Source organism: Oncorhynchus mykiss, chromosome 13, assembly GCF_057628025.1.
Source record: "Oncorhynchus mykiss isolate SJ-2025 chromosome 13, ASM5762802v1, whole genome shotgun sequence".
Taxonomy (NCBI): domain Eukaryota; kingdom Metazoa; phylum Chordata; class Actinopteri; order Salmoniformes; family Salmonidae; genus Oncorhynchus; species Oncorhynchus mykiss.
The window spans coordinates 1,620,001-1,633,193 of NC_143034.1; the positions used below are offsets into that span (position 1 = coordinate 1,620,001).

The 13,193-nt window shown below is 35.9% G+C and overlaps 1 protein-coding gene across 1 annotated transcript in view; it reads right to left on the minus strand.

Annotated features, from left to right (window-relative positions):
- Positions 1-13,193, minus strand: part of LOC118938109 (unconventional myosin-XV-like) — a 136,072-nt gene that overhangs the window by 79,636 nt on the left and 43,243 nt on the right. Inside the window, exons 24-29 of the mRNA XM_090194551.1 lie at positions 7,454-7,629; positions 7,032-7,116; positions 6,855-6,908; positions 1,018-1,099; positions 488-618; positions 175-270 (exon numbers count right to left, since the gene is read on the minus strand). Coding sequence (XP_090050677.1) covers positions 175-270; positions 488-618; positions 1,018-1,099; positions 6,855-6,908; positions 7,032-7,116; positions 7,454-7,629 — 624 coding nt within the window. The remainder of the gene's footprint in view (positions 1-174; positions 271-487; positions 619-1,017; positions 1,100-6,854; positions 6,909-7,031; positions 7,117-7,453; positions 7,630-13,193) is intronic.

Below are 13,193 nucleotides of genomic sequence, written 5' to 3' on the forward strand. Positions count from 1 at the left end.
AGCATAGTGTACCATAGAGTGGGTTCTAAAGGTGGGTTCTACAGAGCGTTCTAGAGCGTAGTGTACCATAGAGAGGGTTCTAAAGGTGGGTTCTACAGAGGGTTCTAGATCGTAGTGTACCATAGAGAGGGTTCTAAAGGTGGGTTCTACAGAGCGTTCCAGAGAGTAGTGTACCAGCATAAAGACGTCCACCGCTGGCTGATTCAGTTCCTCGTCCACCCGGGTCAGAGATCGATCCAACGGAGCAAACAACATCCCAAACAAGGCTTCCTAAACACATCAACATGGGTTCACAACTGAACACTGAGCTCAACATCAACACACTTCATCATAGATTCACAACTGAACACTGAGCTCAACATCAACACACTTCATCATGGATTCACAACTGAACACTGAGCTCAACATCAACACACTTCATCATGGATTCACAACTGAACACTGAGCTCAACATCAAACACGCGTTTTAATACCGGTGTGTTCTCACCCTGAAGATGGTCCTTATGTAGTGAGTGATGAGGTAGTTGTTGATGTTCAACGGTAGAGTCAGCTGAGGATCCACCTGGACCTTAGGGGCCTGGACCAGAGCTAGGCACTCAGAGTGGAGCTCCCTGCCACCTAGACACACAGAGAGATGTGAGGAGCTGGACCAGAGATAGCCACTCAGAGTGGAGCTCCCTGTCACCTAGACACACAGAGAGGTGTGAGGAGTTGGACCAGAGATAGACACTCAGAGTGGAGCTCCCTGCCACCTAGATACACAGAGAGATGTGAGGAGCTGGACCAGAGATAGACAGAGAGATGTGAGGAGCTGGACCAGAGCTAGACAGAGAGATGTGAGGAGCTGGACCAAAGCTAGACAGGGAGATGTGAGGAGCTGGACCAGACACAGACACTCAGAGTGGAGCTCCCTGCCACCTAGACACACAGAGAGGTGTGAGGATCTGGACCAGATCTAGACAGAGAGATGGGAGGAGCTGGACCAGAGCTAGTGTGTTATTCAGGATAATAGCCTACCTGCGGTAGCCTGCAGCAGAAACCCCAACTCAGCAGGGATGGGCAGAGTTGTAACGTTCACCACTTCTCTGTTGGCCCGCTCCTACACAGAGGGGTTAGAGGTTAGAGGTCAGGGTCAGTCAAAGGTTCAGATCAAAGCTAGGGTGACCACATTTAAAACACTCAAATGAGGGACAATAGTATTCTATTATTCTGGTATTCTAGAATCCTACTATTCCATTATTATAATATTATATTATTCTACTATTCCATTATTAGAATATTCTAGAATCCTAGTATTCCATTACTATAATATTATATTATTCTACTATTCCATTATTAGAATATTCTAGAATCCTAGTATTCCATTACTATAATATTATATTATTCTACTATTCCATTATTAGAATATTCTAGAATCCTAGTATTCCATTATTATAATATTATATTATTCTACTATTCCATTATTAGAATATTCTAGAATCCTAGTATTCCATTACTATAATATTATATTATTCTACTATTCCATTATTAGAATATTCTAGAATCCTAGTATTCCATTATTATAATATTATATTATTCTACTATTCCATTATTAGAATATTCTAGAATCCTAGTATTCCATTATTATAATATTATATTATTCTACTATTCCATTATTAGAATATTCTAGAATCCTAGTATTCCATTGTTATAATATTATATTATTCTACTATTCCATTATTATAATATTCTAGAATCCTAGTATTCCATTACTATAATATTATATTATTCTACTATTCCATTATTAGAATATTCTAGAATCCTAGTATTCCATTATTATAATATTATATTATTCTACTATTCCATTATTAGAATATTCTAGAATCCTAGTATTCCATTATTATAATATTATATTATTCTACTATTCCATTATTAGAATATTCTAGAATCCTAGTATTCCATTATTATAATATTATATTATTCTACTATTCCATTATTAGAATATTCTAGAATCCTAGTATTCCATTATTATAATATTATATTATTCTACTATTCCATTATTAGAATATTCTAGAATCCTAGTATACCATTATTATAATATTATATTATTCTACTATTCCATTATTAGAATATTCTAGAATCCTAGTATTCCATCATTATAATATTATATTATTCTACTATTCCATTATTAGAATATTCTAGAATCCTAGTATTCCATTATTATAATATTATATTATTCTACTATTCCATTATTAGAATATTCTAGAATCCTAGTATTCCATTATTATAATATTATATTATTCTACTATTCCATTATTAGAATATTCTAGAATCCTAGTATTCCATCATTATAATATTATATTATTCTACTATTCCATTATTAGAATATTCTAGAATCCTAGTATTCCATTATTATAATATTATATTATTCTACTATTCCATTATTAGAATATTCTAGAATCCTAGTATTCCATTACTATAATATTATATTATTCTACTATTCCATTATTAGAATATTCTAGAATCCTAGTATTCCATTATTATAATATTATATTATTCTACTATTCCATTATTAGAATATTCTAGAATCCTAGTATTCCATTATTATAATATTATATTATTCTACTATTCCATTATTAGAATATTCTAGAATCCTAGTATTCCATTATTATAATATTATATTATTCTACTATTCCATTATTAGAATATTCTAGAATCCTAGTATTCCATTATTATAATATTATATTATTCTACTATTCCATTATTAGAATATTCTAGAATCCTAGTATACCATTATTATAATATTATATTATTCTACTATTCCATTATTAGAATATTCTAGAATCCTAGTATTCCATCATTATAATATTATATTATTCTACTATTCCATTATTAGAATATTCTAGAATCCTAGTATTCCATTATTATAATATTATATTATTCTACTATTCCATTATTAGAATATTCTAGAATCCTAGTATTCCATTATTATAATATTATATTATTCTACTATTCCATTATTAGAATATTCTAGAATCCTAGTATTCCATCATTATAATATTATATTATTCTACTATTCCATTATTAGAATATTCTAGAATCCTAGTATTCCATTATTATAATATTATATTATTCTACTATTCCATTATTAGAATATTCTAGAATCCTAGTATTCCATTACTATAATATTATATTATTCTACTATTCCATTATTAGAATATTCTAGAATCCTAGTATTCCATTATTATAATATTATATTATTCTACTATTCCATTATTAGAATATTCTAGTATTCTAGTATTCCAGTATTATAGTATTCTACTATTCTAGTATTCTATTATCCTAGAATTCTTAGTATTTTTAGTATTCTAGTATTCTAATACTCTAGTATTATAATATTCTAGTATTCTAGTACTCTATTATTCTAATACTCTAATATTCCATTATTTTAATATTTTAACATTCTAATATTTTAACATTATTTTCTATGACGGCCTAGGAACAGTGGGCTAACTGCCTGTTCAGGGGCAGAACGACAGATTTGTACCTTGTCAGCTCGGGGGTTTGACCTTGCAACCTTCCGGTTACTAGTCCAACGCTCTAACCACTAGGATACCCTGCTACCCGATATAACTATAATTCCATTATTCTAGTATTCTGTTATTCTAGTATTCTGTTATTCTAGTATTTTATTATTATATTATTTTAGTATTATAATATTATATTATTCTAGTATCATAATGTTCTAATATTCTAGTGTACTATTATTCCATTATTCCATTATTCTAGTATTCCATTATTCCATTATTCTAGTATTCCATTATTCTAGTATTCTGTTATTCTAGTATTTTATTATTCTAGTATTCCATTATTAGAATATTCTAGAATCCTAGTATTCCATTACTATAATATTATATTATTCTACTATTCCATTATTAGAATATTCTAGAATCCTAGTATTCCATTATTATAATATTATATTATTCTACTATTCCATTATTAGAATATTCTAGAATCCTAGTATTCCATTACTATAATATTATATTATTCTACTATTCCATTATTAGAATATTCTAGAATCCTAGTATTCCATTATTATAATATTATATTATTCTACTATTCCATTATTAGAATATTCTAGAATCCTAGTATTCCATTATTATAATATTATATTATTCTACTATTCCATTATTAGAATATTCTAGAATCCTAGTATACCATTATTATAATATTATATTATTCTACTATTCCATTATTAGAATATTCTAGAATCCTAGTATTCCATTACTATAATATTATATTATTCTACTATTCCATTATTAGAATATTCTAGAATCCTAGTATTCCATTATTATAATATTATATTATTCTACTATTCCATTATTAGAATATTCTAGAATCCTAGTATTCCATTACTATAATATTATATTATTCTACTATTCCATTATTAGAATATTCTAGAATCCTAGTATTCCATTATTATAATATTATATTATTCTACTATTCCATTATTAGAATATTCTAGAATCCTAGTATACCATTATTATAATATTATATTATTCTACTATTCCATTATTAGAATATTCTAGAATCCTAGTATTCCATTACTATAATATTATATTATTCTACTATTCCATTATTAGAATATTCTAGAATCCTAGTATTCCATTATTATAATATTATATTATTCTACTATTCCATTATTAGAATATTCTAGAATCCTAGTATTCCATTATTATAATATTATATTATTCTACTATTCCATTATTAGAATATTCTAGTATTCTAGTATTCCAGTATTATAGTATTCTACTATTCTAGTATTCTATTATCCTAGAATTCTTAGTATTTTTAGTATTCTAGTATTCTAATACTCTAGTATTATAATATTCTAGTATTCTAGTACTCTATTATTCTAATACTCTAGTATTCCATTATTTTAATATTTTAACATTCTAATATTTTAACATTATTTTCTATGACGGCCTAGGAACAGTGGGTTAACTGCCTGTTCAGGGGCAGAACGACAGATTTGTACCTTGTCAGCTCGGGGGTTTGACCTTGCAACCTTCCGGTTACTAGTCCAACGCTCTAACCACTAGGATACCCTGCTACCCGATATAACTATAATTCCATTATTCTAGTATTCTGTTATTCTAGTATTCTGTTATTCTAGTATTTTATTATTATATTATTTTAGTATTATAATATTCTAATATTATATTATTCTAGTATCATAATGTTCTAATATTCTAGTGTACTATTATTCCATTATTCCATTATTCTAGTATTCCATTATTCCATTATTCTAGTATTCCATTATTCTAGTATTCTGTTATTCTAGTATTCCATTATTCTAGTATTCCATTATTCTAGTATTCTGTTATTCTAGTATTTTATTATTCTAGTATTCCAGTATTCTAGTATTCTGTTATTCTAGTATTCTAGTATTTTAGTATTTTATTATTATATTATTCTAGTATTCTAATATTCTAATATTATATTATTCTAGTATTATAATGTTCTAATATTTTAGTGTACTATTATTCCATTATTCCATTATTCTAGTATTCTGTTATTCTAGTATTTTATTATTCAAGTATTCCAGTATTCTAGTATTTTATTATTATGTTATTCTAGTATTATAATGTTCTAATATTTTAGTGTACTATTATTCCATTATTCCATTATTCTAGTATTTTATTATTCTAGTATTCCAGTATTCTAGTATTTTATTATTACATTATTCTAGTATTCTAATATTATATTATTCTAGTATTATAATGTTCTAATATTTTAGTGTACTATTATTCCATTATTCCATTATTCTAGTATTCTGTTATTCTAGTATTTTATTATTCTGTTATTCTAGTTTTTTATTATTCTAGTATTCCAGTATTCTAGTATTTTATTATTATATTATTCTAGTATTCTAATATTCTAGTATTCCAGTATTCTAGTATTTTATTATTATATTATTCTAGTATTCTAATATTCTAATATTATATTATTCTAGTATTATAATGTTCTAATATTTTAGTGTACTATTATTCCATTATTCTAGTATTCTGTTATTCTAGTATTCCATTATTCCATTATTCCATTATTCTAGTATTCTGTTATTCTAGTATTTTATTATTCCAGTATTCCATTATTCTAGTATTCTGTTATTCTAGTATTCTGTTATTCTAGTATTCTGTTATTCTAGTATTTTATTATTCCAGTATTCCATTATTCTGTTATTCTAGTATTTTATTATTCTAGTATTCTGTTATTCTAGTATTTTATTATTCTAGTATTCCAGTATTCTGTTATTCTAGTATTTTATTATTCTAGTATTCTGTTATTCTAGTATTCTGTTATTCTAGTATTCTGTTATTCTAGTATTCTGTTATTCTAGTATTTTATTATTCTAGTATTCTGTTATTCTAGTATTCTGTTATTCTAGTATTCTGTTATTCTAGTATTCTGTTATTCTAGTATTTTATTATTCTAGTATTCCAGTATTCTAGTATTCCTGTATTATATTTTTCCAACTCTCAACAGTAAGTTACCCTGACAAAGTTAGCAAAAATAACCCTCTCCCCCCCAAAGCGGCTGCCCATCCCTGATACACAGAATATATTTTCATCAGCGCAAGGTGATTGAAAGAGACTGGTTAGAATGTCTAACTGAAATACGGGACAAATCCACCTTTTTTCCCACAGTTTACTGATATTTGAATTTGTTGATGAAACCCGGGACATGATTGTTTGATTGCGGGACATGGGGTCAAAGGGTCAAAGTGCGGGACTGTCACGCACATTCCGGGACACGTGGTAATACTAATTAACCAATCAGAGGTGGAGTCAGAAGGAAAGGGACAAGGTCTTTACCTCCTCTATCCTCCTGAACTCCTCCTCGGCTCTCCTGATTGGCTCGATCTCCGCCTGAAAGGAACCCAAACATTAAACACTCATCACTCAATCCCTTCTGTTTCGGACCCTGGTGTGTGTGTGTGTGTGTGTGTGTGTGTGTGTGTGTGTGTGTGTGTGTGCGTGTGTGTGTGTTACCTTCACATAGCTTCGACGGTTGATGTAGAGCAACACGATGGAACGGAACTTGATGAGGTACTTCCTCTTCAGAGCAAACCTCTTCCTGTTTACAGAGAGACAGGGTCTGACTGGCTATTTAGAGAGAGACAAGCTCCGATAAACTGTTTTACAGAAAGACATGCTCTGATTGGCTGTTTACAGAGAGAGAGACAGGGTTTGATTGGACAAAACCATAAGAACTTTACAGAAGGAAAAAAGTGTGTGAGTGAGTGTGTGTGTGTGTGTGTGTGTGTGTGTGTGTGTGTGTGTGTGTGTGTGTGTGTGTGTGTGTGTGTGTGTGTTACCTTGCCAGTTGTACTGTACAGAAGGTCTGTAGTTGAATCATGGTGTCTTAGTGGTGTGTGTGTGTGTGTGTGTGTGTGTGTGTGTGTGTGTGTTACCTTGCCAGGTATCCTCTACAGAAGGTCTGTAGATGAATCATGGTGTTTCGGAACTTGTTCCGTCTCTTCCTGATGAAGTACAGCCGTGTGTAGCGCTGCAGGGTCACGGCAGCCACGTGGAACACCAGATCACGCTTCCACTCCATCAGTTGGTACAGATCCTCCTTCAGGAACATCTACACATGGGGACACTAGATCACCCTTCCTCTCCTACAGCTCCTCCTTCAGGAACATCTACACATGGGGACACTAGATCACCCTTCCTCTCCTACAGCTCCTCCTTCAGGAACATCTACACATGGGGACACTAGATCACCCTTCCTCTCCAACAGCTGGTACAGTTCCTCCTTCAGGAACATCTACACAATGGGACACTAGATCACCCTTCCTCTCCAACAGCTGGTACAGATCCTCCTTCAGGAACATCTACACATGGGGACACTAGATCACCCTTCCTCTCCTACAGCTCCTCCTTCAGGAACATATACACATGGGGACACTAGATCACCCTTCCTCTCCAACAGCTGGTACAGTTCCTCCTTCAGGAACATCTACACAATGGGACACTAGATCACCCTTCCTCTCCAACAGCTGGTACAGATCCTCCTTCAGGAACATCTACACATGGGGACACCAGATCACCCTTCCTCTCCTACAGCTGGTACAGCTCCTCCTTCAGAAACATCTACACATGGCGACACTAGATCACCCTTCCTCTCCTACAGCTCCTCCTTCAGGAACATCTACACATGGGGACACTAGATCACCCTTCCTCTCCAACAGCTCCTCCTTCAGGAACATCTACACATGGGGACACTAGATCACCCTTCCTCTCCAACAGCTGGTATAGCTCCTCCTTCAGGAACATCTACACAATGGGACACTAGATCACCCTTCCTCTCCTACAGCTCCTCCTTCAGGAACATCTACACATGGGGATCACTAGATTACCCTACCTCTCCTACAGCTCCTCCTTCAGGAACATCTACACAATGGGACACTAGATCACCCTTCCTCTCCAACAGCTGGTACAGTTCCTCCTTCAGGAACATCTACACAATGGGACACTAGATCACCCTTCCTCTCCTACAGCTCCTCCTTCAGGAACATCTACACATGGGGATCACTAGATTACCCTTCCTCTCCAACAGCTCCTCCTTCAGGAACATCTACAAAATGGGACACTAGATCACCCTTCCTCTCCTACAGCTCCTCCTTCAGGAACATCTACACATGGGGATCACTAGATTACCCTACCTCTCCTACAGCTCCTCCTTCAGGAACATCTACACAATGGGACACTAGATCACCCTTCCTCTCCAACAGCTGGTACAGTTCCTCCTTCAGGAACATCTACACAATGGGACACTAGATCACCCTTCCTCTCCTACAGCTCCTCCTTCAGGAACATCTACACATGGGGATCACTAGATTACCCTTCCTCTCCAACAGCTCCTCCTTCAGGAACATCTACACATGGGGATCACTAGATTACCCTACCTCTCCAACTTCGCAAGTCAGTTAAGAACAAATTCTTATTTACAATGACTACACGGGCCAAACTCGGGCGACGCTGGGACAATTGTGAGACGCAAAATGTGGAAAAAGTGAAGGGGTCTGAATACTTTCCGAAAGCTCTGTATACAGGAGGACATATGTCTGAATACGTATGTATGTATACAGGAGGACACATGTCTGAATATGTATGTATACAGGAGGACCTATGTCTGAATACGTATGTATGTATACAGGAGGACATATGTCTGAATACGTATGTATGTATACAGGAGGACACATGTCTGAATATGTATGTATACAGGAGGACCTATGTCTGAATACGTATGTATGTATACAGGAGGACATGTGTCTGAATACGTATGTATGTATACAGGAGGACATGTGTCTGAATATGTATGTATGAATACAGGAGGACATATGTCTGGATACAGGAGGACATATGTCTGAATACAGGAGGACATATGTCTGAATATGTATGTATACAGGAAGACATATGTCTGAATCCGTATGTATACAGGAGGACATATGTCTGAATATGTCTGAATACAGGAGGACATATGTCTGAATACAGGAGGACATATGTCTGAATACTTATGCATGTATACAGGAGGACAAATGTCTGAATACAGGAGGACATATGTCTGAATACAGGAGGACATATGTCTGAATACAGGAGGACATATATCTGAATACGTATGCATGTATACAGGAGGACATATGTCTGAATACAGGAGGACACATGTCTGAATACTTATGCATGTATACAGGAGGACAAATGTCTGAATACAGGAGGACATATGTCTGAATACAGGAGGACATATGTCTGAATACAGGAGGACATATGTCTGAATACGTATGTATGTATACAGGAGGACATATGTCTGAATACGTATGTATGAATACAGGAGGACATGTGTCTGAATACAGGAGGACATATGTCTGAATACGTATGTATGTATACAGGAGGACATGTGTCTGAATACGTATGTATGTATACAGGAGGACATATGTCTGAATACAGGAGGACAAATGTCTGAATACAGGAGGACATATGTCTGAATATGTATGTATGTATACAGGAGGACCTATGTCTGAATACGTATATATGTATACAGGAGGACATATGTCTGAATACGTATGTATGAATACAGGAGGACATGTGTCTGAATACGTATGTCTGAATACAGGAGGACATGTGTCTGAATACAGGAGGACATATGTCTGAATACGTATGTATGTATACAGGAGGACATATGTCTGAATACAGGAGGACATATGTCTGAATATGTATGTATACAGGAGGACATATGTCTGAATACGTATGTATGTATACAGGAGGACATGTGTCTGAATACGTATGTATGTATACAGGAGGACATATGTCTGAAAACAGGAGGACATATGTCTGAATACGTATGTATACAGGAGGACATATGTCTGAATACGTATGTATACAGGAGGACATATGTCTGAATACAGGAGGACATATGTCTGAATACAGGAGGACATATGTCTGTATACAGGAGGACCTATGTCTTTGTTAACCGTTCAACACAGAGTAGCCACATGTTCGCACTTCCTCAAATCGTTTGGAGAAAACTTCCTGTCTATTTTAATTCAGCTATGTTCAATTCTAATCTTCATGCTAGAAAACAAAAAGATAAAATAATTCCAAGGAATTCTAAGCAAATCTTGTCTGCTAAATGAACTAGTGTAGCCCACAGCCATATGGCATAGCATTTGACCCTGCTGGTCATCTATGAACATTTGAACATCTTGGTCTTGTTCTGTTATAATCTCCACCCGGCACAGCCAGAAGAGGACTGGCCACCCCTCATAGCCTGGTTCCTCTCACGGTTTATAATCTCCACCCGGCACAGCCAGAAGAGGACTGGCCACCCCTCATAGCCTGGTTCCTCTCACGGTTTATAATCTCCACCCGGCACAGCCAGAAGAGGACTGGCCACCCCTCATAGCCTGGTTCTTCTCTAGGTTTATAATCTCCACCCGGCACAGCCAGAAGAGGACTGGCCACCCCTCATAGCCTGGTTCCTCTCTAGGTTTATAATCTCCACCCGGCACAGCCAGAAGAGGACTGGCCACCCCTCATAGCCTGGTTCCTCTCACGGTTTATAATCTCCACCCGGCACAGCCAGAAGAGGACTGGCCACCCCTCATAGCCTGGTTCTTCTCTAGGTTTATAATCTCCACCCGGCACAGCCAGAAGAGGACTGGCCACCCCTCATAGCCTGGTTCCTCTCTAGGTTTATAATCTCCACCCGGCACAGCCAGAAGAGGACTGGCCACCCCTCATAGCCTGGTTCCTCTCTAGGTTTCTTCCTAGGTTCTGTCCTTTCTAGGGAGTTTTTCCTAGCCACCGTGCTTCTACACCTGCATTGCTTGCTGTTTGGGGTTTTAGGATGTGTTTCTGTACAGCACTTTGAGATATCAGCTGATGTAAGAAGGGCTATATAAATACATTTGATTTGATTTGATAGCCAGATCAGGGCCTAAGATGCTGTTCTTCTGAAATAGACTACATTTCCTTCATTATCATGTCTCTTTGGATCTAAAATCAATGTATTCAGTGTGATGGTGAAGGCTGTATCACATGGATGTATTAGACTTTTTAAAATGTAGAAGTTCCAATGACCAATCACCAAAGGACTGTTATATTGACCATAATTGTCCATCCAACGTTTGTGATTTTTGTCTTTGTTGACCAACATTCAAAAGGCACTCGCACATCAGAGCAAACTTTTTTTTGCAGGTGCATCGCAACAGTTGAACAAGAGGAATGAAAAAAAAGATGAACGAAAAAGGAAACCGTGATCACTGATCTTTAATAAGCTTTGCGTATCGGCCTCACGGCCTTCGTCAGAGCTTTTGTTTTTTTTAAATTAGCACCTTTATGTAGACCACACCCACATCCGTTCCACGCATGGATAGGGGTTGGAGGACTGTGATTTGTGTTTATCTTTGTAGACCAGCCGGCGAGACCCCAGCCCCTCATCTTCAAACTAATCATATGCAATGTATCTTATGAAGCCCCTTTTTCTTTCATTAGCCGTTTACAGTTACCCAACCTAAAACCCCACAAAGCAATGCCGAGCCACAGTGGATAGGAAGAACCAGGAAGAACCTAGGAAGAACCAGGAAGAACCTAGGAAGAACCAGGAAGAACCTAGGAAGAACCAGGAAGAAGCTAGGAAGAACCAGGAAGAACCTAGGAAGAACCTAGGAAGAACCAGGAAGAACCTAGGAAGAATCTAGGAAGAATCTAGGAAGAACCAGGAAGAACCAGGAAGAACCAGGAAGAACCTAGGAAGAACCAGGAAGATTCTAGGAAGAACCATATAGAACCTAGGAAGAACCAGGAAGAACCTAGGAAGAATCTAGGAAGAATCTAGGAAGAACCTAGGAAGAACCAGAAAGAGTCTAGGAAGAACCAGAAAGAAGCTAGGAAGAACCAGGAAGAAGCTAGGAAGAACCAGGAAGAACCTAGGAAGAACCTAGGAAGAACCAGGAAGAACCTAGGAAGAATCTAGGAAGAATCTAGGAAGAACCAGGAAGAACCAGGAAGAACCTAGGAAGAACCAGGAAGATTCTAGGAAGAACCATATAGAACCTAGGAAGAACCAGGAAGAACCTAGGAAGAATCTAGGAAGAATCTAGGAAGAACCTAGGAAGAACCAGAAAGAGTCTAGGAAGAACCAGAAAGAAGCTAGGAAGAACCAGGAAGAACCTTGGAAGAACCTAGGAACAAACAGGAAGAATCTAGGTAGAACCTAGGAAAAAACAGGAAGAACCAGAAAGAATCTAGGAAAAAACAGAAATAACCTAGGAAGAACCATGAAGAACCTTGGAAGAACCAGGAAGAACCATGAAGAACCTTGGAAGAACCAGGAAGAACCTAGGAAGCTCCTAGGAAGAACCAGGGAGAACCCTATAAAGGAAACAGGCTCTTCTTCTCTTTTGGCAGCTCACCTTGGTAACTCCTGATTGGTATGTTCCAGATTTAAAAGGACAGAGTTTATAGATCATCTCAACACAGCCCCCCACCCCCTCCTCACCTTGGTAACTCCTACTTGGTATGTTCCAGGTTTAACAGGACAGATCATCTCAACACAGCCCCCCCCCCCTCCTCACCTTGGTAACTCCTACTTGGTATGTTCCAGGTTTAACAGGACAGAGTTTATGGATCATCTCAACACAGCCCCCC